This window comes from Echeneis naucrates, chromosome 20, assembly GCF_900963305.1.
Source record: "Echeneis naucrates chromosome 20, fEcheNa1.1, whole genome shotgun sequence".
NCBI lineage: Eukaryota > Metazoa > Chordata > Actinopteri > Carangiformes > Echeneidae > Echeneis > Echeneis naucrates.
In genome coordinates, this window is record NC_042530.1 from 18,331,274 (window position 1) to 18,356,409 (window position 25,136).

At 40.8% G+C, this 25,136-nt stretch overlaps 1 protein-coding gene across 1 annotated transcript; it reads right to left on the bottom strand.

The window, feature by feature from the left end:
- Window positions 1-1,394: 1,394 nt before the first annotated feature.
- Window positions 1,395-21,526, bottom strand: LOC115061374 (cyclic nucleotide-gated cation channel beta-3-like). The gene is made up of 18 exons (XM_029529680.1): window positions 21,428-21,526; window positions 21,138-21,189; window positions 20,265-20,403; window positions 16,417-16,752; window positions 11,648-11,808; window positions 11,038-11,546; window positions 9,055-9,105; window positions 8,891-8,977; window positions 8,741-8,805; window positions 7,083-7,205; window positions 5,593-5,734; window positions 5,182-5,341; window positions 4,979-5,076; window positions 4,803-4,886; window positions 3,607-3,725; window positions 3,350-3,502; window positions 1,504-1,654; window positions 1,395-1,415 (listed from the first exon to the last, which is right to left on the bottom strand). Exons 1-18 carry the CDS (start codon window positions 21,524-21,526, stop codon window positions 1,395-1,397), a joined length of 2,550 nt encoding a protein of 849 aa, XP_029385540.1.
- Between the last annotated feature and the right edge of the window lie 3,610 nt (window positions 21,527-25,136).

Below are 25,136 nucleotides of genomic sequence, written 5' to 3' on the forward strand. Positions count from 1 at the left end.
ATTATATCTGCTTCAAAATTGCTAACCTAGAGAACAGAGTGCCAGTATATGAAGTAATTTCATCGAGTGAATGAAATGATGAATGTTGCGATGGGTTCAGAGAAGCTCCTGTAAAAATAGACTGTACTAAGGTTATTTCAGTCACAAATGCAGAGACCACTTAGTTAATTAGCCCTCAGCATGTCCCTGTCTGGATAATGGGATTAGAAAGCATCTCTCTCTTTCTCTCTCAACTGTACCAACACAAAGTTAACAGACACACACACACACACACACACACACACACACACACACACACACACACAGTAAATAAATTAAGAAAATGCAAAGGATGAAACTATAGTAAAACAGTTAAAATTAGGGGTTCATTTATTTAAGCAGTTACAGGCTGATATAAAAATGACTAAGCATCACTGACAGCAGTTTTTAGAGGGTAGAGTGATCTCTGCCAGCTGTGATAACTACTGTTGGTCCAAAAACTGAATATAAAGCCAATTAACAGACATAAAGTTTAGAAGTTTACAGCACACACACACACACACACAAATACACACATAAACAGCAGCAGTGTCCACTGGGGACAATAATGTTAGGATTTACACACAGCACACAAAGCAAAAAGCCGATCTAAGATGTAGCTAGATAAATAGGGCATTATACGATTCAGGGACAATACATTTTTGATACAGTTCCCTGAATAAAGCGGACAATAATTTTACAATATGAATTCACATAAATAAATACTTTAAAGAGGCATTTCTTACCTTGCCAATGGCATCTGACAATCGTGTCCTTCCCTCACAAACAGAGTACTATTCTTTTGAAAGTTTTATGGCGCCAGTGTAGTGGCATAGCACTGTTGCCTCACAGCAAACTGGTAATGTGACCCGTACATCATGTCCGGCAAGGTGTATATGTGGAAAACTTTTTTCCATTATACTTTGGGCGAAATAGGTCTATGGTAACACGTTTGAAAACCCACTCCAGGAAGGTTCCAAACTTTTTTGTGATAACTGAGAAGTTTTTCCAAATGTAAGCAATTCTATTACCAGTGTTTAATTGCAATATTTAGGTTTTTTGCATTTCTAATGGAACTGGAAATGCACCTTTTGAGTGATGCAGTTGTCCATGCACCAATTTACTCACATCTTTTAAAACAAAACTGATTTTCTGATTCAAATTGGTTATTTTTTACACCTCTATTATATACATAGATATGCTGTGTGTATATATGCTTGTTGTGGTCCAAGAAAAAGAGAAATTAAGTTTGATCTGAGAAATTACAGGAACAACAATACAAAAAAAAAAAAAAAAAAAAAAAAAAACATCAGCGGAAAATGAAGCTGTACATTCCCTCCCAAAAAGGAGTCCTTTCAAGGAATCAAGGAATGCTTTCAGTTGCCACCAGCAGAACTCTGAAACACAGCAACACAACAAAACCTGTTAAACAGAGTCCGGTGAGTATGAGTAGATACTTTGATCTAACAGATAAAGTGCAATCACCTTCAATCTGTCAATCATTTTCTTGTTGATGGCTCCTCCAACAGTACGCAGCAGCTTGGGTGTTCCTGACTTGGGTCCAAACAGGGCCAAGCCTTTCTTCTTATCCTCTTCTGCTTTAGCTGCTGCTGGACCCTTGGCCTTCATTAGCTTCCTTCAGAGAAGGAGGGAGGGAGAGAGATATTGTAAAAAAAAAAAAAAACTTGCTGATAATCTGTAAATCGCAAAAAATTCTCAGAAAATACAGATAATGTAGTCCTCTAAACATAAAAACTCTGAAAAATTAAAGCTGCAAGCAGAGATGAATGGGCCCTGGCACAACTGTGCAGTTCGGAGGCTCTTGGACTCACCACAACCCGAATACGTTAAACCTTGAAATGTTTTGTTGTAAGTGGCTTGCTTGCAACATAGTCTCATTGCCCACTATCCAGTGGACAAACTGCAGACATGTCTTGAAGACATAAAAGTCTGGGTGACCCAAAATGTTTTACTTCTCAACTCTGACAAAACTGAAGTAATTGTACTCGGCCCTAAGCATCTCATAGAAACGCTATCTAATCATCTTATCAGTCTGGATGGCATCACTTTGGCTTCCAGCTCCACTGGAAGAAACCTTGGAGTTACTTTTGACCAGGACATGTCCTTTGTCCCTCACATAAAACAAGTCAGTAGGGCAGCTTTCTTCCACCTGAGAAAGATTGGGAAAATCAGAAACATCCTCTCTCAAGATGATGCAGAAAAACTAGTCCATGCATTTGTAACTTCTAGGCTGGACTACTGCAATTCATTACTATCTGGATGTCCAAACAAATCTCTGAAAGGCCTTCAGAATGCTGCTAAACAAATATTAACAGGAACTAGGAAAATAGATCACATTTCTCATATCATATCATATCTCAGAGAGCTCATAGTCCATAGAGTAAATCTGGGGGCAGATCTTTCAGTTATCAGGCTCCTCTTCAACATGCACAATAAACATGTAAATGTCATGCAAATTGGATGATGATTGGTTTGTGTTCTTAGGCTGACCTCCTGTGTCCATGAGGTAGAGCTCTGTGTGTGACTCAGAATTGACAAAGACAGGTGTTCAGGTTGGGAATCTTATCCTGTATGCAAAAATTTGGGCAGATTGGACAATGTATCCTGGAGTTATTAGGAATCTCTCATATGAGTGTCTACTCTGGCGTGAGAGAACCTCCAACAATCATTACGTGGCATAGGATGTGGAGAACACAGTTTATAAATACCATGTAAATCTGATGAAGTTTGTGTTTGTAGGTTGACTTTCTGTGTCAAGTAGGTGGCGCTCTGTGTGTGACTGTGTTTTGACACTTAGACATGCTCAGGATGGGAGTCTTATCATGTGTGCAAAATGATGGGTAGATGGGACAATGAATGTTACATAGAGTCATCGAGGACATCCACCAATCTAATGTCATAAGATGAAAACACCCTGCAAATATTGTGAACATTGGATTATGCTTATATTTTTGGCTGATATCCTGTAACCAGTAGGTTGACACAGGTAGGGGCTTAACAAAAGTTGGTGCCATGAAGCCATTTTCTGCAACCAATATGAAAATTTGCCGAGTGCTCAGGCCCTAACAACGCCAAGGGATGCTGAATGCTCGGTTCCTAATAATTAGTTGCTTTATTCAGACTTAATACATTTAAGGTGTTTTCTTCATATAAGTCGTCAATTTTACTTCTTATTACATCCTCATTCTATAAAATTATCATAAAAAGCTAATTATTACTGTAAATTTTATAATGACAATGACACACCACAGCACAGCAGGCAACCTTTTTATGATAGCCTAGTGACTCCTGTTTCTAGCGCCTGACTCACCTTCCCTTCCTTGCCAGCACTTTCTGAGACTCAGGGTAGTGGACCAGGATGTTAAACAGGTCCTTCTTCTCCAGGACAAACAGGTTAGCGAAGCCATATGCTTTGACATTGGCTGTGCGCCTGTTTCCTCCATCTTTGGAGGATTGCAACAGACTGAAAGAAAGGCACTGTTTTATTACTCACTGTTTGGATGGTGTAGGTGTAGGTTGCTCATCTGCAAGCTTCTGGTGAGCTACACTTAATGAATACAATCTCACCTGATTTCTCCAAACACACAGCCGGCCTTCAGTGTGACAAACACAATGCTGTTGTCAGGTCCTCCCACCACCTGCACTGCTCCACTTTTAATGATGTACATCTCTTTACCAATGTCACCCTGCACAGACACAAAGATTTACTGAATTCCTTTATTTTTAACTGAAGATTTGACATATTCCTGACAGCTTCAATTCAGATTTTAAATCCAGGAAGATAATATACATGAAAACAACAAAGATTTACTGATGAGCAAAAGTCTCTCCGAACAGCTTTTGATGTCCTAAATGAATATAGAGTACATTCATTTAGAATATCACATGACTACATATTATATTAATTCAAACTTGAAATTCCAATAACCACCAAATTGGATATAAATATTACAAAAATTAAATGATCATCCAGATCCCCGCTAGTTAATTATCTGATACCTGACCATCTATTTGTTTTATTTTGTATACCTGGCTGCAGCAGGATGAGAACTTTAGAATAAATGAAGCTACACTGTCGACACATGTTAAATTTCATATTAGCACCATCACCCCACACTAAGCATTTGCATGTTCTCCCTGTGCCTGCAAGGGTTTCCTCTGGATACTCCAGTTTCCTCCCATGTCCGAAGACATGTCTGTCTAGGTTAACTGGTGACTCTACATTGTTTGTAGGTCTTTTTTTTTTTACCTGTTCTGTTCATTAGCTGGGGCAGGCAGTATGAATAGTGTTGGTGCCTTGTTGTGTTGAAACAGTAGTTTTACTCTGTGAAGAAGGAGTCTGACAAACTCCTCCTGTCATCCTCTGCATTTAACTTTATTGGCAATGGTATTGCTCTGCTGGTAGAGCTACCGGGCTGAGGCTCAGGAGTGGATAGAAAGAGAGAACAGAAAGAGGATAGGGAAGATTGGGGGGTGGCAACAACTGCAACAACAACAGCAGCAGCAACACTATTAACATGGGGGAGAAGGGGGTGGGGGGGGGGGGGGGGCAACAACTGCAACAACAACACCAGGAGCAACACTATTAGTGAAGACAGACAACTCAGGAAAATACACACATAGTTCTAAACTGAAATTATTTTACTTTGGGATAACTGACAATGTAGGAACTGGAGAATCTGAAGCTTTGCTTATCATGAGTGATATAGCAGCTGCTTTACTACTGATTCAGCTATTCAGTCCACTTAATTTCTATGACTTACTTTTTTCACAACAAAATCTCCCGGCAAGTAGATAATTGATTTGAGCCTCAGCAACATGTCCACAAGCATTTGCTGGTCACAGCCCTGAGGAAACAGAGTTTAGATACTCAGATGACAGCATGCCCAGTCCGCAGTTTACCTATTCACTATGTTTTTGTGTTGTGCTGTGTCCGAACCTTGAAAAGATCAATCTTCTGAAATGTTGCCAGGTTGATGTCCACAGCAATGGCAGTCCTCATAACCAGAGGCATCTTGTCCAGCAGCTCTGACTCATCTGGAATCATTAAAGTGAGAGAAAAGATTTGTTCTGAGTCTGGAGCCAAACTGAAAGTAGAACCAGAATTGAATAACCTGAGCTTTATGGCCAGTGTCTACTGACCCAGCATCCCCTGAGCATCCCAGGTGTAGGTGTACCAGGTGCGGACTCTGTTTTGCACCAAAGAGGGGATACGGTTGGTCACCATGTAGGCCACGGTGTTGTCCATGGACGCTCTGAAGTATGTCTGTCCTGCTGTGGCTGCACCAATAACATCTCTCATCTGAGGAAAGATGATGAAGAGATTAAACACGTGAGACAAACCCCTGTTAAACTAAGATCCATGACAGTGAAGATTCCACAAGAAATCAATGACAGGCAACATGATTATGACTGATGACTATCAGATTATCAGGTTTCCTTCATGTAACTACATTACTGTGTTAATGAGACAATGAGGATAAGAGATAATGGCAAGCTGCTAATTTCTAGCAGGACTCCAGGTGGATGGAGGATGCTGAGACTTAATGTTACCTGTCCGATTAAACTGGAGAACACAAAGACGCCCGTGAAAAAGTTAGTCATCTGAAAGGTAATCTCAAAGACGGTGTGGGGCTCATTTAGACCCCCAATGTTGATCAGACTGCGGACAGCAAAGTAGTAACAACGCAGGTACCTGTGGAGAGGGTGTTGGGGTTAGAGAGTTCATTACAACTACACTGTGTGTGTGTGTATGTGTGTGTCTGTTCAGAACGCTTAGGCTGGATTGAATGCTTAATTTTTTTATTGTTTTCTGAATAATACCTAAATATACAATTGCATAAGTTGCTGTGAAAGGAAAAATATAACACAAAGATCAAGAAAAAAATTAAAGAAATATCCAATATCAATATCCAAAAAACGCATTGACCCAATCATTATTTAATGATTAAATAAACTAAATTAAAAAAAAAACGTTAAATATATCATGAGAAAACCACCTTGCCAAGAATGATGTACATAAATAATATGGATAGACCGATTATTGACGCAGATATTCGGCATTCGGCATCGGTCTTTTTCTTTTTTTTTCTTTTTTGAAATCCAACAGCTGATAAGTGATTAATTTAAAACTGGGTTATTTTGGCCCTGGTGCAACTGCGCCTCTCTGTCTGCTGTCATTACTCTGTCTCCAGCATTGTCCCACGCAGAGCCACGGCACTGGTAACAGGCCATCAGCAGTGAAAGCTGTGCATGCACAATGCTCACACACGTGGTGGACAGGAGAAAAAGTTTTGCTGAATGGAGAAGGTCCGGAGAGCAGATATATGTTTTGAAAATGGATGTATAGAGAACTGGATACAGCGTCGGAGACTGGGGCCGTTCATTCCTATGGACATTGCTCAGTGACGCCTGATGCCAGAAAGGTTAGTTTTCCGGGTGTCAAGGCGGGCATAAAAATATCCTGATCTCCTGCGTCGGTTCCGCATTATCTGGCCCATAGAGCAGGCACTGAGCCTGGGAGCTCCCTGCACTTTTTGTTAGAATTTGTAAAACAAAGAAGTCTATTGTCTAAGTAAAACAAACAAACAAACAAACAAAAAAAACCCCACAACTTTAACAAGTGTTGCAAATACAATAAGCTGTTTAATAAACATATGCTTAAAGGCATTTAAACAAAGTTAATTGTTGGAGTTTGTATTATTAAAAATTTTGGTTATCAACCTCCTTGACTACTAATAATTAGTATTGGTATCTGCGCTGAAAAAAAAAACCCATATCGGTCTATCACTAATAAGCAATGCCCCAAAAATGTAGTTAGTCATCTGAAGGCTCTGTCTAAACATGGAGTCTGGACATGGCAACTCAGCAATCATTAGAAGGGGTTTTTCCGCATAGAAGAAGCAGCTGAGGTAACTGCAGCAGCCGCAAACATGGGGCATACAAAGTTACTGTGCTTGGATTCCAAGGGTATCAAAGCCCTGAAAACCAAAGACTTTCCCCAGTGAGCGGTATACAGGAATTGGAAGAGATGGTGAACTTACGCACTTCCCTGGCCTGAGTAGACCCATTTAGTCTGGCCAATGCCCTGGTAGTGTGAGGCTGTGTAGTAGAGGCAGGCGTTTACGTGGAGCATGAACAGGAGGTACCCAATGGTCCGCATCACCCTGACAGGGGGCAAAAAGTTTTCTGAGTTACTCCTATCTCTTTGCTTACATTCACTTGGTTGCTTCACCTACATGGAGGGTTTCACTGTGTCACTATCACCAGTAAAATATATCAAAAGTGAAGCAACAGACAAACAACTCAGGAAAATACACACATAGTTCTAATGGATTCTCGTGGATGAGTGAATTAAAAAAAATTTATTCAACAGTAACAGAGTCTGAATCTGCATCAACAGAAGAACTTTTTCTGAGGAAATAGTCCCAAGTACAAACTGTTCACAATATGGTCAGTGGACACCCACATCATACCCACTACCCCTAACATAACCCAACCAATAGGTTATTTATCAATGGTTGACTGTGTGACAACAATCACAGCAGGAGCATAGCTACAGAATCTCAAAGTGAAATCTTTAACTAGCTAATCACTAATGTCTTGAGTGAAGCTTTTTATCATAAGTTTTTGAAGAAGTGGTCTAAATCCAACTTTTAATTTTTTTGTAACTGAATAAGCTTTTTGAGTGTTTATAGTCTGCTTTTCATGCTAATCATTCTACAGAAGAGCACAAAAAATTACCTATATGGGCACCTCTCAAGGCTAACAAGGTCACCTTAAAGGTGAGCAGAGAAAGCAAAGCAATATTAAAGGTAAATGAATTAAACAAAAGTGGTGAATGACTTGTTACTGGCGTTGGACAAGGAATCAACTTCGGCTCTTATTTTGTAAGATCTTCATCCTGCTTTTCATACAGTTAATCATGGTATACTTTTAGACAGGCTCCAGAACGATGTAGGCTTCTCAGATGTGGTGTCAAAATGGTTAATATCATACCTGTTGGAGAGATCCTAACATTTTACATAATAACATTTTCATCAGTTATGTTATTTATGGCATGGGGTTCTGCAAGGCTTTGGTTATCTGTTGGTGTCATTGGACCTGGCCCAACTAGGTCAAATAAGTCACTAGGTCACTTGGTCATTCACTCTTTTGGGAGGAATTTTTGTTGTTATGTTCCTAAGATATATGGCGGTTGTCATAATGGAATATGTTTGGCCCCAAATAAATGGCCTGTTTGATTGCTATGCAGACCTGGTCATGAAAAATTGTCTCTCTGCTCCCTGGAGAGTGGTCTTCTGAATGTCCCAATGGTGATGAAGAAGATGGTTGATGATTTACATTCATGCACTTTATGGAAGAGTCTTCCTCCTGACACCAGGTAGCTTTGCTTGATGGTGGTCATTAAAGCAAAAGTCAAGGCCCACTTGTTTACTGCTTTTTATGACTTAGGTTAGATTATTTTGATGACCTGTTTTTTGCCACCATAATGTCAGTACCTTTACTTGTATTTCCATTATGCCTTGTTTTAATTTTATGACATGCTAAATTAGTTTGTTTTTGTACAGCAATTTGATATAAAGAGTGCAATAAAACAAGATTATTATTATTATTATCTTATTGTTGTTGTTATTATTATTAATACTATTGCTATTTTTGTTATTAATATTTATTACTGACTTCCTGCCATGGAACTTACCTCCAGATGTAGGCCTTGGCCATGATGCTCTCAAGACGATCACTGAACTCAAAAAATGCATCTGCCTTGAGAATAAGATGAAGGAAGTCAATTACAGCAGGAAACAGAGCAGCTCCAGGGTGTTTTACAGTGATACATGATTAAATTCACCTTCAGCAGACGATTGGCTCTGAAAATGGATTTGAATCCAAACTGGAAGTAGAGTAAATCAAATGGTATGAGGGACATGATGTCTGTCTGATGAGAAGAGGGAGTGTGAGGTCACTGACATGAGGTCACAAATTTTCAAGGTTTAAGGATTCAGGTTACAATACCTTGAATCTCCCTTTGTCCCTGTAGTTCCTCTTTGTCATCACTCTGTCTTTCTGAATGCGAAAGAGGGAAGGGGAAGATGTGGAAAAAGTCAATGCATCTATGTAAATTCATTATCAATGTCTGAAGGAAATCTGCATCAAGAGAATGTGTTAATAATTAGTGAGTGGTTTGTTGTAAAACAGAGGAAAAGAAACACTCTGGGTGCATGACATGTGACAAGCAGGAAAGTGATATCAGGTGGGGCTTGTTAGAGCAGGGTCACAACTCACAGACAGAAACTTGTTCTTTTTCTCCTTTGTTGGAGAACTTTCAGGTTAATTTTTGTCTGTGACCTTTTGTTTGGTCTATATACTCTATACACAGTCTAACCCTTTGACTGGAGCATTGCTGTCTTTATTTCAATGTGTTTATCTATTGGTTCTCATCCCCTAGCTTTGTAAGTGATGTTGATAGTCACATCTCCACATTGGACACCACTCTGGTGGGTTGTCTGCTGCATGTGTAGCCAAAGTCTCTGGGATCCATCCTGTATTTTTCTGATCTCAGAGTGAGGAGAGGTTGGTGGTCTGAGTTTATTTTGTTGAGAGAATAAAGACAAAGTTACATGGACAATATTTATAGTATTAGATGCTTTGCTGATGTTTTTTCCTTGTTACTGCTCAGAAGAAGACAAAGCTTGGCTATAAAGGCTTACAGTGTTTATTTTATTTTACTTGCTTGAATTTCAACTCAAAATCAAATCAGATTTATTTGTATAGCGCCAAATCATAACAAAGTTACATCAAGGCAATTTACATATAGAGCAGGTCTAGACCAAACTCTTTATACAATTATTTCAAGAGACCAAACAGGGGGAGAGGCTTATAGCAGCATAGCTAAAGAGTAGATGGACTTCTGAACTTTTTAACTATAAGCTCTGTCATACAGAAAAGTTTTAAGCCTGGTCTTGAAAATTGCTAAAGGGTCCGCCCCCCAGACTGATACTGGAAGTTGGTTCCATAGAAGAGGAGCCTGATAACAAAGATCTGCCCCCAGATTTACTCTTGAAGACTCTAGGAACCACAAGTAAACCTCCATCTAGAGAGTGGCCTACTAGGACAGTAAGGAACTATGAGCTCTCTGAGATATGATGGAGCTTGGCCATTAAGAGCTTTATATGTTAACAGAAGGATTTTAAATTCTACTATGTATTGTACTGGCAGCTAACACAGGAGAGATGTGATCTCTTTTCCTAATTCCTGTTAATATTTGTTTAGCAGCATTCTGAATCAACTGAGGGCCTTTCAGAGATTTGTTTGGACATCCAGATAGTAACGAGTTACAGTAGTCCAGCCTAGAAGTTACAAATGTATGGACTACTTTTTCTGCATCATCCTGAGAGAGGATGTTTCTGTTTTGCTAATGTTTCTCAGGTGGAAAAAAGCTGGGCAGCTACTGACTTGTTTTATGTGAGGGACAAAGGACGTGTCCTGGTCAAAGGTTACTCCAAGGTTTCTTACAGTTGAGTTGGAAGCCAAAGTAATGCTGTCCAGACTGATTAGATGATTAGATAGCATTTTTCTGAGGTGCTTAGGGCTGAGTACAATAACTTCAGTTTTGTCAGAGTTAAGGAGTAAAACATTTTGGGTCATCCAGACTTTTATGCCTTCAAGACATGTCTGCAGTTTGACTATCTGACTGACTTCATTTGGCTTCATTGATTAGTACAGCTGAGTGTCGTCTGCAGAACAGTGAAAGTTGATGCTGTGTTTCCTCATAATGTTACCTAGAGGAAGCAGATAAAGAGTCAAGAAGACTGGTCCAAGTACCGAACCCTGTCACATGTATAATCAGCTGCAGATCTGCTGATTCTGAATCTGTGGTGCACTTGATTAAATATTTAGAATTACAAAAAAAGAAGACCTTAATGTAGATGTAGTGGGGTAAAAAGGTAGATTCTTTCCCTGAGTATCACTGACTAGCTGGGAACTTGTAAGACTTACTATGATGTCTCCTCCTTTGACAAACTGTTTGCGGGGCTGGAAGATGATGGAGTCTGTGAGGTAGATGAGGTCCGCCAGCATGTCCAGTGTTAGCCAGTAAGGTATTGCGCTTTCAGTGTGATACGGGAAACACAGACGGGCTGTTATAAACCAGGTGTTGTAGTTGAAGGCTAGGGTCACCAGGCTCAGCCAGGCAATGTAATAGTGGTCGGTGAAAGGGTCAATAGTCATCCCAAGCACAGAGTCCATCCTGTCCTCAATTGGCTTCAGCACAATGTCTATTGAAACCCAGACAGCTTCAGTAAAGCTGGTCTTCATGTCCATCTTTTTCTCCTCCTTTTTTGCTTCTTTGCTCTCTGCGATCTTTCTCTCCTCATCTTCCTTCTTTTTTTTTTCCTGCTCCTCTTTCTTTTTCTTCTCTGCCTCCTCCTTCTTTATCCATTCCTCCTGTGCTTCTCTCTTCCTCTGCTCTATAACTTTAGAGTAGTTGTCTTTGCATAACAGAGGTGCTAAAAGGACAGGATCAAGATTTCAAGTTCAAAGAACAGACATTATTTGAGTTTCTATCTCAGGCAAGCATGTCTGTGAGTACAGAAACAGCAATACTTACTGACAGGAGGACTGATCTCGGGGGAAGAAGCATACTGATCGGTCACCTTCTCCCTGTAGAGCTCAAGTCTCTCTCTCATCCGCTTGATGATAACTCTGAGCTGCTCATCTGAATACTTGTTGATTACAACTGGTGGAGATGGAGGGGGTGCTGCCTCCTGTCTGAGGATGGAAAATATTGTTCACTAATGAATGGCTGTGAACTTTAATTGTGCTGTAGAAAGATAGTCGTTTTATTGTCAAATCTCTCCAATCACTGAACAACAGACAATTCTAAAATGTTCTTCTTTTTCTTCTTCTTTTATTTAATTTTAATTATTATTATTATTATTATTAGTAGTAATAATAAGTATTAATAATAATAATAATAATAATAATAATAATAATAATAATAATGAAGGATAAAAGGGGATCACAAACCAAAGAGGCCAATATTTAGTGTGCATTTGTTAAGGACAGAAACAAAACTTGTCAATAAACAGGGAAAGAAAAAGAGGATTATTTAATAATTTAGGGGCTTTCAAAATGCACTGTATAGTAGCCCATGTTGTGGAATGACAATAAACCTCTTGAATACTTGAATGGAATCCTTAAACGTTCTGACAATATAACCAAGGATTTATACTAAACCCACTTAACCTGGATTAAGCTTTTTCAGAGAACTATGATCTGCATTCCTGAAAGCCTACACTGATTAATTCAGACTCTACAGAGACTGAGACTATACTGAGACTATTCACTGATGTTAGAAGACTTCTAAAAATTTGTTTATCTTTACATTCATCATCCTAACCTCATCAAAAAGGGATCCCCCTCCTCACTAATAAAAATCAGTCCTTTGCTTGGTTTTATATGTGTGTAAAGAGAAATTGAAGAAAATAAAGATGAGCAGCAGAAGACTCCAAAGATACCCTTTTTTCATTTTAGATGAAGACAGTCTGTGAGACATTTCTGCTGAGAGGAAGGGAGGTTTGTGTTTCTGGGTCTCCCCCTAGTGGACCGACATCAGAAAGACGTGTATGATCAGTAGGAGTCAGCACGTTGACATGCACAGTTAACACTAGAATACCCAGGGTTTTCTTACTCCTGCCACAGTACCCAGAGGACAGCCAAAAGGCTGCTGGCTTAAATTTTACAACTCAATGGCCTACAATTAGCCACCTTTCTTTTGTAAATGCAGCCATTACATTGGAATGTGGTGGACCACCATTACCACCTGAATGCTCAGGTCAGGGGAGGGGTATGCTTGAATACAGCCTGGAAACTTCAAACATCTACTGAGAGTTTCTGGTGTTGGGCTGTAGGACTGTAGGGCAGCTGTAAATATCTGATATGATTAGAAATACTATTTCTTATGTAGTCCAAATTCAAGTGGCCTTGTGCAAAACTGCCATTGAGTTTTTAGTTTAAGATTTTATTTGATAGTATTTTTATTTTTGAATATGGTTTTATTTTATTTATTTTTATTTATTATTTATTTTAAGTGTTTTATTGCCATACTCGTTTCATATTCTTCTTGATGGAACTATATTTATGTGTATATGAATGGTATGTGTATGTTATATGTTGTTATGCTATAAGGCGCACCGAGTTATAAGGCGCATGATAAAACAAAAAGTGGTGGAGGTAAGCATACTGCGTGCTGTTCTCTGATTGGTTTATTGTTGCCAGCAACAGCAAACACCTGAAGTTAGTGTAACGTTGGAACAATGTTGTCTCATTTGATTATATTGGATGATGATATGGATGTGAAAATTGGGTTTGCGTTAAAAACCTAACGTTGACTTGATGCCTAATTATAGTAAGGTCATTTATTCATTCATCTTCATCCGCTTATCCGGGACCAGGTTGCGGGGGTAGCAGCTCCAGCAGACAACCCCAAACTTCCTTTTCCCTGGCCACATTGGCCAGCTCTGACTGGAGGATCCCAAGGCGCTCCCAGACCAGTGTGGAGATATAATCTCCCCACCTGGTCCTTGGCCTACCCTGTGGCCTCCACCCAGCTGGACATGCCAGGAACACCTCCCATGGGAGGCGTCCCGGTGGCATCCTTATCAGATGCTCGAACCACCTCAACTGGCTCCTTTCCACGCGAGTCCCTCCTGGATGGCCGAATTTCTCACCCTATCTTTAAGGGAGACTCCAGCCAAACCTCCTGAGGAAACCCATTTCAGCCGCTTGTACCCGTGATCTCATTCTTTCAGTCATGACCCATCGCTCATGACCATAGGTGAGGGTAGGAACAAAGACTGACCAGTATATAGAGAGCTTTGCCTCCAAGGAGAACCATCACCTTATCGTGGTGGGGAAGTTTGTGTGCCCCTGTGAACCTGGGGTCTGTGTTGTCTGGGGCCAAGTACCCCTAGTAGGGTCTCCCACGGCAAATTGGTCCCAGGTGAGGGGCCAGACAAAGAATGGTTCACGAGATCCCATGGAATAAGGAGGGAAGAAAACAGCGATGCTGCCCGGAGGATGCCCGGGGCCCCCTTCTGGAGCCAGGCCTGGAAGGAGGGCCCAAAGCTGTCAACTGATCACCACCTGGTGGTGAGTTGGGTTAGGTGGCACCTTCAACTCCCACCTCTGGCGGAGCTTTTCTCGCATCCCTGTGGAGGTTGGGGACATTAAACTTGAGTGGTCGATGTTCAAAACTTCTATTGCCAAAACTGCCGCGGGGAGCTGTGCCCTCAAAGCTTTGGGTGCCTCAAAGGGCGGTAACCCTCAGACACCATGATGGGCACTGGTGGTCAGGGAAGCCGTCTGACTGAAGAAGGAGGTCTTCTGGGATATGTTAGCCCGGGGGACTCCTGACACGGTTGCAAGGTACCGACAGGCCCGAAGGGCTGCAGCCTCAGCAGTGAGGGAAGCAAAGCAGCAGGTGTGGGAGGAGTTTGGAGAACGCATGGAGAAGGACTTTTGGGAGGCACCAAGGCGTATGAGGAACACCTGAATGCAACTTGCGCATCCTCTGGGACGGAGGCAGAGCTGGAGGATGACGGAGGATCAGTGCCTATCTCCCGGGAGGTCACTGAGGTAGTTGAACAACTCCACAGTGGCAAAGCCCCGGGGATTGATGAGATCCGTCCGGAAATGTTGAACGCTCTGGGTGTTGAGGGGCTGTCGTGGTTGACATGCCTTTTCAATATTTCATGGAAGTCTGGAACAATACCAAAGGAGTGGCAGACTGGGATGATGGTTCCCTTGTTTAAAAAAGGGGACCAGAGGATGTGTACCAATTACCAGGGCATCACATTCCTCAGCCTCCCTGGGAAAGTTTACTCCAAGGTGCTGAAAAAGGAGGATCTGGCCGATTGTCAAACCTCAGATTGAAGAGAAGCAATGCGGATTCCTTCCTGGTTGTGGAACAACGGACTAGATCTTCACTCTCACACATATCCCGGAGTGGGCCTGGGAGTATGCCTAACCAGTCTACATGTGTTTTGTGGACTTGGAGAAGGCGTACGACCGGGAGTATGGGGTGAGGGGGTCGCTACTGAGGGCCATCCAATCTCTGTATTCCAAAAGCAAGAGCTGTGTCCGGGTTCTCTGAAATAAGTTGCACTTGTTTCAGGTGAGGGTTGGCCTCCGCCAGGGCTGCTGAGTTCGGGGAGCTGAGGGTTACATCTCTGCTTTTTGCGGATGATGTGGTCCTGTTGGCTTCATCAGTCTGTGACTTCCAGTGCTCACTGGACAGGTTCGCAGCCGAGTGTGAAGTGGCTGGGATGAGGATCAGCACCTCTAAATTGGAGGCCATGGTTCTCAGCAGGACACCGGTGGCATGCTGAAATGAATCCTTACCCCAAGTGAAGGAGTTTCAGTATCTCAGTGTCTTGTTCACGAGTGAGGGTAAGATGGAGCAGGAGATTGGCCGGAGAATTGGAGCAGCAGGGGCGGTGTTGCATTCACTCCAGTGCACAACAGTGCGGTAGTAAGGCAACATTGACTAAATGTTGGATGATGGTTGTTCCCAGCACTACATAATTGTTGTCTAACATTGTCTGATGTTGCAACCCATATCAAAGCAAGGACCAACGTTAATACAATGTCCCCGTGTCAGCTGGGAATCCATCAAGCAGAGTGGTTTCGTTTCTTACCAAAGTCGCACTAAAACATTTTGACAGATTTTTGAGTGCAGTGTAATTTTGTGAAGAATTTGGTCTAGACCTGCTCTATATGGAAAGTGTCTTGATGTAACTTTGTTATGATTTTGTCAGGTTTTGGGTTAATGCTGGTGTTTAGTGTTCTGTCCATGTCACTTCCCGTTTTATTTTGTAGTCCTGGTCCCTTGTTACTTCCTGGTTGTGTCCCATGTTGATTGTCTTCCCTGCCCTGATGTGGATCACCTGTGTCTTGTTTACCACTGTGTACTTAAGTCCTGTTTTCAGTCTTGCCCTGGTCGGATCATTGTTGTTTGTCATTTTGTCCTTGCCCTGTCCAAGCGCTGTTCCTGCCTTGTCCTTTCGTTATTAAAGTGTGTTCACCATCGCATACCTGGTTTTCCGGCTCCTGCATTTGGGTCCTTCCTGCAACGCGCTCGCACCGCGTTTTCCCCCGCTGTGACAGAATGATCCGAACCGCAATGGATCCAGCGGAGTCTGTGCTTGCTCTGGGGACCGTGCGGCTGCCCGTTCTGCCTGCTGTTCCCCAGCTCCCGGAACTCGACTTTTTGGGTGTCAAGCCCTCCCGCCAGGCGGCTATTCAGGAGGCGTGTATGGCAGCGGTGGATCGGCTGTCGTCCGCGTTGCATGTACTCCAGGAACAACTGCGGCGGACCTCCAGGCTACCCATGCCGCCACCTCCCGCTCCTGTTCCGGCTGGGCTGCCGCCGCAGCCACCTCGTGCTCCTGTTCCGGCTGGGCTGCCGCTGCAGCCGTCTCGTGTTCCTGTTCTGGCTGGGCTGCCGCCGCAGCCATCTCCTGCCCCATTTCTGGCTGGGCCGCCGCCGCAGCCATCTCGTGTTCCTGTTCCGGCTGGGCCGCCGCCGCAGCCATCCTGTGTTCCTGTCCCGGCTGGGCCGCCGCCGCAGCCAACCTCTGAAAGCCTGAATTGTTGTGCTTGTATTGTAGTGTTGTGCAGAGCATCTCAAGCATGCAAACTTGACACAGGGTGCTTTGAGTAGCCCAAATAAAGTTTAAATTTTTTACCTTTATTGCTGACAAACACTGAAATTCTGGTGAAATAGGAAAATAGATCAATTAAAAAGTACATATAAAGACTGATGGAAAATGTAAAAGCAGGCCAACTGGATGTGTGGTGGAAGGATGGGCGTGGTTGTGAACGACTATGACTAATGACTATATAGGGACCTCATTTACAGAACAATGGTGACAAGTTGGGCTGTTCACACTTGAGTTAGGATATTAGTTCCAGACTAATGCAGCCATTTGGCTGCCCTTTGGGCTTTGTGAGTAGGAAAACCAAATGGCTGGGCTGTGGTAGTTCTAGTGTTAAGTCGACATGTAGCACTTATCCGGCTTCTTTTGTCTAACAGCCTACATTTATGTTTTAAATGCCATTCGACTTCTGAGTCATTGCTTGGCACGAAACTTGAGCACATGCGCAGATCACTTCCTCCAGCTCCAGTCTGGCTGTCCTTATACATGCAGCAGTAGATCGACTATCAATCACATTGTCTGGGTGTGTTAGTCTGACAATTAGAAACTGATTTCAGTCGAAGTAACGTGGTTACAAGTCCCGTTTTGGTCGGATTAAAAAGCAATAATTCAGTTTTTTTTAGATGTGATGCAAACATGCTTAGTAAGCATGTATGGTAGCAAAGGAGGCATGATTTCAACAAATAAATAAATTTCTCTCCCTTGCATGTATACTGGGACAAGGATAGAAGTCAGATAAGATGACTTTATCAACCATAGATTGACTTAATGTATGTAAATGTACTGAGTCTCTGTAGCTTTACATAGGTAACTACATAAACACAGGAATGTTGAAATAAAATACTGATAAAATAGTCTAGAATAGTTGACAGTAAATGGTAAAAGACTTCCGGTTCAAAGGTGATGTTGCCATCTGTTCATACTGAGCTTTGGTCTCTACAAAACATCATTCTGATTTTACCACAATAGATCCAATATCTACATGAAAATAATACTTGAGACAAAAAATAAGTTTTACTAAATCCCCTCCCATCGAATGATGCACCAAATATTTTTATATAATGTGTATTAAAAAGAAACTCTATACTGAATGCTTCCTCCTTCTGATCTTTACTTTTACGGAATCATTATTTTCTCTTGCTGTGTATTCCTTTCAACAGCTGTTTATGTCTGTGGAAGTGCAAGTGGAAGTTTTCCCTTGCTATTGTTAGGGTTTGTTTAGTTTGTTTATATAATTCTATAAAGAGTTATGTTCATGCCAGCTCTATATGTAAAGTACATTGAACAAACTTTTTACATTTGATTTTGCGTTAGGAAAGTATTACTTAGTAGGGATGAGCGAGTACACCACTATTTGTATCTGTTCAATCGTCTGTATTATCTATATCTGTATTCGTACTGGTAAGGGGCGGGACTTAAACCATGAGTGGGCGCGGTTTACACAAAAGTTGTATTTATAAGCCTGAAATTTATATGGTTTAGTCAGAAGATGCTATATTTATTGTAAGCCACAATATATTTTATTTACAGCTGATTTATATTACACAAAGTAAGAAGAACGAGCCCACCGGAAAAAAACTGACCTGGTGAAGAAACAGTGCAAATGAGAAACGCGATGCGGGCTGCAAACAGCCCTGTCTGTTACACAAGCACTGCTTCTGTTAGGAATCAAGTTTTTACCCCATAACCACATAAAGTGGGGCAGATTTCAAACGTTCGTGTTATAAAAAGCTATTATAAAATGATGTAGCAGTGTGAAAATGAAGGCAAACAGAAGGGGCAATGAGAAAGGCCCACATATATGAGTTTTTAACTGTACCGTTTTTTCTCAGGTACAGCTACAATGTTAAAATAATCATCTGACATGTTGAAATAATGTAATTGTGCCGCCGATTGTGCCCCCTCCGGTGGGCGTGGCTTTCGGAGTATGACGGGTGGCGCTCTGTGTCTATCACAGAACGCCATGAGTAGGATTTCTCTTCAGCCCGAGCACGGATATTGACTCTTATTACTCTTAACAGTACTTAAACAGTACTCGAGTTGTGAAAAAAATCAGGGGGAATGGTGGATTTGGTTGAAATAACAGGGCAATAATCTAGCCTCATAGTCTTTCTTCTCCTCCTGTCTGTGTGATTGCTGTATAACCTGCGCTATGGACGTATTATGAGAACTGCGCTGCTACGCGACGTGACGTCAATAAAAAAAAAAAAAAAAGATTATATGAAATCGTCGTGTCATTCATCGCACGTATCCCTCCCCCATCGTGTTCATACAGCACAGACAGAAGCTGAAAAATTCAGTTTATATGATATAAGAGTAATTGCTTTAGAATTTTGTAAATGTGTAATTAATACCCCCAGAAGTTGTGCACTGAGACTATGCCTACACCTTAGAAGTTCTCATATTTGCATTTTATCATCAGTCCACGTGTATAAATATATAGATAAGAGGTGTTTCCATTGCAATGCTAAACTTTGTGATGCTTTGTGATGTAAATATCAAACACTCTGAGACCATTCAAATCTTGTTAATTGTCATTTTCAACATAAAGGTCTGACTGAGTTACTGTGCAATAAACCAAGTCAGGTCTGTTTTATAATGGACAACCAGTGTCTGAAAACATTCACACATCCACATCTTGCTCGATAACGCTGCAGCTTGAATGGACTTTCATTGGACTAGAGTATTGCTTACAATAAAACATTGATAGTAGTGTAAGATCACTTTGCTGTGGAGAGCAGCTATCACCTTTGAATTCCTGATAGTTATATGCTGTTTATTCATATCCTCCCTTAAACTGAAGGCTGAGTCCTCTAACTGTAAAACCCCTTACTCTTACCACTCATCCTTTATTTATTTAGTATTTACAACAATGAGGATCAGCAGAGTTTGTCATCACCCTCTGAGGTTTTCATTGCTGGGCCAGAAGCAGCCTCAGTGAGCTTCTTAAAGCTAGAAAGGTGAAAAGCTTTTAATCCACTTTCTATTCATTCACCTGTTTATATGCATGGAGCTCTAGAGGATAATGCTCTTACATGGTGCATTTATTTCTGAGGGCTGTCTCTTCCTGCCATCTTGCAAGGCAATCTGATTAGCTCGTGTCCATTGGCTGATTAATTTTATACTGGTCTGTGGTGTCAATGTCTGGGCAGGTGTGTATTTTGGTAAGATAAAGTGGGGTTTGAAGGAGGAGCAGATAAGGAACAGTATCTCTACTTAATCAAATTTAAGCTTGTGTTAAATATTTAATACATCCACCCTGTATTAAATACAAATTACAAGAAAATTACAGTTGCTCCCTCTCAGACTAATTTTTACTGCTTATCCATAAGGGTCATGGTGAGTGCTAGAGCCAATCTTAGCCAATGTTGCGGGCACACCCTGGACAGGTAGCCATTCTATTGCAGGGCACAAGATAACTAATCAACCAGAAACATATTTGTGTTGATGGGAGAGCTGCTATAACATCTGGAAAATACAGAAACAATGAACTCTTGCTAGATTTACCCCTCAGGTATGGCTTGATCAGGATTAGTAAAAGCTGTTGGTTCTGAAGCAGGGCCTGAAGCTGGAACTTGGGCTGATGCAGGGCCTGAAGCTTGGGCTGGAGCTGGGGTTGGAGAAGGAACAGGGCCTGGAGTTGTAGCTGGAGAAGGTTTTGACAAAGGGGAAGGATCAGACTTATATTATTTCCTCCAGATTTTTTCAGCACATTTCGCTGTGGTCTCAGCGAAAGAAACTGTACTGCCTTGTCTCGCAATTTCAAGCAACATTGCACTTTCAAGGTCTAAGAATTAGTTTAACTTAATCTTACTGGTCTTCTATAAATCAATTTGTGTCTCTGTTCCATACAAATAACATCATAGTACTCATCTTTCTCTTCATCATCATCAGACTTCAGAGTCAAGTGTTAAATTTCAATGTTAACAATGAGACAAACCAACAGAGCAACACTCCAGGTAATGTAACAATAATTGAAAAAAAAAAATTGCCAAAAAGTACATAGTACATATTTATCTTGACAGTTAAAACATTTTGGTATGCAAAGCATTGTATGTAGTGCAATCACAATATAAAATAATACAATGTCTCTGTTTAACATGTATTTAAAATACTACTATTGACAAAAGTTGGCTTTTGTTTCAATAGAATTTTTGAATTTTTGTTTACATTTTCATAGAGCTACTGGTCATGGAGCAATGACACCAAATCCAGTCCTCTAGTTAAAATACACAGTGTTCCATGTTAACAATATACTTCCCTGAAAACCTCAGAAAGAAAAGTGCCCCCCCTCTTTCTCTAACCACAGACTTTGGTCTGCAATGCAAAGAAGGAGTAGCAGTATGTCAACTTCAGCTTCTCAGGTGAATGATTACTTACCCTGCACATCCTCTTTCTTGGCTCCATCCTCCTTATCATCTGCACTTTCTTCCTACATGACAAATTAACATTTACTACAGTCAAGCGCATGGTTTATTTAGTCAAGCAAAGGCCATGGGAGACAATTGAATTCACTGAGGATTTTTAAAGAACAATTTTAGTGTTTGCGGGATTTATAGGAAAATGAAATTAAATTATTTATAATCCAACAACTGATTTTCATTCTTTTAATGAATGGAAGAAAAGATAAAAAGCCACTTTTACTAACACCTACGTAGTGCAAGTCTTACCTTGGCTGGAGTTGGAATCCGGTCAGGGGCAACTGTAGTGGTCCTGGAGGTCGCAGACATCTGTGGGCCTCCAAGGAGGCACTTCACCTTACTAAACATGTCTAGAAACCTTAAGGTGCATCGGCTGTTCTCTGACTGTGGTTGTATGAGATGGATGAACCGATGCCTCAGAACCAGTAAGATCCCCTGTGCACTGGCCTCACCCTCCCTTTTCCCTTTTTTTCTCCCTGTTTAAAAGCAACACATACTCCTAACCACACAAATGGCATTACTGCTTTTAGCTCAACTAATACTCCTGCACAGAAAATAGTTCCCACCCTCACCAGTGACATTTAAGCCCATCACCATCTCATGTAAAATCCCATTAGGATTATACGTGACCAGTGAAGCAGAATACGTGACAACTACAGACTGCTCTCTCATGCGCTTATGTGAAAAGTGCTTCAGCACACATATTGTTCAAAGCTTTGTGGCACATGATACCCATAATAAAATGTAATTTAAAAAATACAATCTATATCAATTCCTAAGATTTTTCATCACTGGGGGAGAAGAAGGGCACATTTTGAAGTTGTTAGTGTCTCATTAAGGAAATGCTGGTTTTCAGAATTGACACAGTATCACAGTGAAAAATATGAGATTTGTCACATAGAATCCTATAGACATTAGAGGGAGTGTAGATTGAAAGTATTTCAGCACAGCTTTCAGGACCACATTATAAGATGGCCTGCAGGAGCAGGGTTAGCCTTTTAATCTGTAATGTCCTTGACTGACTGACCGACGTTTCATTCTAGACTTTCTAAAGTTCATGTGGAACTCATGTGGTTTTCTTGTTTCCATATGAAAAGGTTCAACATTACATATCTGGAGAGAGGGCAAAAGATGTACAGTTGCAGTCCATTTTTCAATAAATACTGAGTTTGGCTCGCGACTTCTTCCCAGTTTTCAATTTTGGCCCACTGTGAATTTGAGTTTGACACCCCTGTTCTAAGAGATTAATCCTTAAGAGGTAGAACATTAATCAAAAAAGCAGAAGATAAGATATGTAAAACACATTACATAAAAAAAAAATCTATTGTCACAAGCTCACATCAGAATGGGGGCTTGATTTTCTGGATTTTGATTTTTTTTTTTTATTATCATGATTAATTGGAGCAAACAATTCCTGAAAAAAAAATACAGACTCAATGTGGAATTGTACCTCCAATAATGTTTTCTTTAAAATTCGTGGTTTGAAATTTCTTCTAGCATGTAATTATAACATAGAAAAATGTTTTTATTTACCTTTCTTACTTAGATAAACAAGAATTGCTTTGCATGGTCAGTAATAGAGAAACACAATTTTTCACCACACCGTTATTCTATGGAATAACAAAGATATACTCTACAAGAACAAATCCAGATTCTTTGGGGAATGGTTTAACAATAACATTATTTGGGTTAGACCCAAATTGATGTTCCCTTTATTGATGTATCTGACTCACCAGTTGGTAAAGTATGCTTCAACCCATCTGGCTGTAAGAACAACTGTAAGATCAGTGCTCTTTTCCATTGTTATATTGTTCCTCCTGGAATATTTATATTATCAAATCAGATTTATTTGTATAGCACCAAATCAAAACAACCACTACTCCACCGTGCTGTCCTTTTTCAGACATATGTAAAACTAAAATATCTATATGTGTATTTCCCTTTGGTATGACAGGCCAAGTTTTTAAGTTGAGGATTGCTTGCACCTCTGCTGGAGCTGTGGAAAGAAATGGCAAGCCACCCATAGGAGAAGAGACTTTGGATACCTGTTTCTACACCAGAGAGTAATATGTACACCTTCTCATCAAACTTGACAGGTCCTTTGATCTTAGTTGAACTTTTGACCCCTCCCCTCTCAACCAATGAGAGCGTTTCCCGCTCGTAACCACTCCCCTGGTGTTTCCACGCCCCTGGCGATGAGGTCACAACCAATCGGATCATTTGAGGTCAGGGACAATGAGAATGGCAGCAAATTCATTGCCAGGTTGACGGGCTAAGAGGGAGGACGTGTTTTGCTAGAGTGAAAGGAGCAGATTGAGTATGTATTTACAAAAAAGGATGATATTCACAGAGTGTTTCTCTCTCTCTACAAAGAGGGAGTACAAAACAATGGTTTTAAATCATCTGAAAGTTGTGTTTTCTCCCCGTGAAGGGGTTACTTACTAGGGTCTTTTGTAATTTTCGGTTTCGTCCATTGTTCAAACCTCTGTTGTAATGAAAGGAGAGGATGATATTCACACAGAGTGTTTCTCTCTACTCAGGGTTGACTTGAAAGGAGGTAGGTTTTCACCCACTGATCCGTCCATAACCAGTCCCCTAGTGTGTCCACACCCCTGAAGTTACAACCAATCAGATCATACGGGGGGCGGGACGAGCAGAATGGCGCTCAATTCATTTCCAGGAGTGTTTCTCTCTCTCTACAAAGAGGGAGTACAAAACAATGGTTTTAAATCGTCTGAAAGTTGTGTTTTCTCCCTGTGAAGGGGTTACTCACAATTACTTTTGTAATTTTCGGTTAAAGGTTTTCGTTTGCTTGTTGTTGTTGTTCAAACCTCTGTTGTAATGAAAGGAGAGGATATTGATGGTGATATTCGCATGACACATAGTGTTTCTCTCTTTATGCAAATCTTACAAAGAACAAGTCAGTCTTCTCATTCCAAAAAAGGACAAGACCCTGACTGATGTATTTATTACACTTGGTGAAAAGTTTTGTTTATCTATGAAGGGTTAAAAAACTATCAGGGTGAGTCTGGAGGGACTCTAATGTGTTTATTACATATTGTAAAAAACTGTGTGAATGATAGGTTAAGGGACTCTGTCTTCACATTACAAGATAGACAGAGTGTGTTAAATAATCTGAAATTTGTGTTTCTCTTTAGGCAAAACTTTCAAAAACAAAAAAAGTAAGAATCAAAGGTCTGATGAATCTGTCTTCACATTACAAGATAGACAGAGTGTGTTAAATAACAGTCATTTCAGACTAATCTGAAAATTATGTTTATCTCTTTATGCAAACCTTACAAAGAACTAGTCCATCTTCTCATTCCAAGAAAGGACAAGGACTCTGATGTGTTTATTACATATGGTAAAGTTTTGTTTATCTATGAAGGGTAAAAAAAAAAACAACTATCAGGGTGTGTCTGGAGGGACAAAATCTCGGACTCTGCGTTTACCAGAAAAAAACACTCAATTGACCATCAATCACAGATGAGTTACACCGACGTGACAGGGAGGGGTTTAAAAACCCAAGAAGCACACAGAGGGCCACAGCGAGCACGGCCTGTGTATTGACAAAACGATCGATTGACAAGTTGTGATCAGTTGACCACTCGGAGCGGCGGAAGAAAGAAATGAACAACGGTAAGTCATTTTAAGATAACGCAGTTAATTGAAAAGTTTTTTTTGTGATGTGTATATTTTCTTAAAAGACTTAGTTGTTGTTAGAAGTTGTTAGAATAAATGTAAAGGGACCACCCTAAGGAAATAAAAAGGGGAGAACAGAAGAGATACTTCAGAGCAGGTAGAGAATGTAACTGAACATATCTCTGTCTGTTCTCCTTGCAAGTAAAATGAGCGCTGTTGTCCTTTGTCTTTCTTCCCTGTGTGTTTAATAATGTTCTAGGTGGTTTAAACCTGACACTTGTTTTTACAGGCGGTCTTTTAGAGGGTGAGTTGGAGT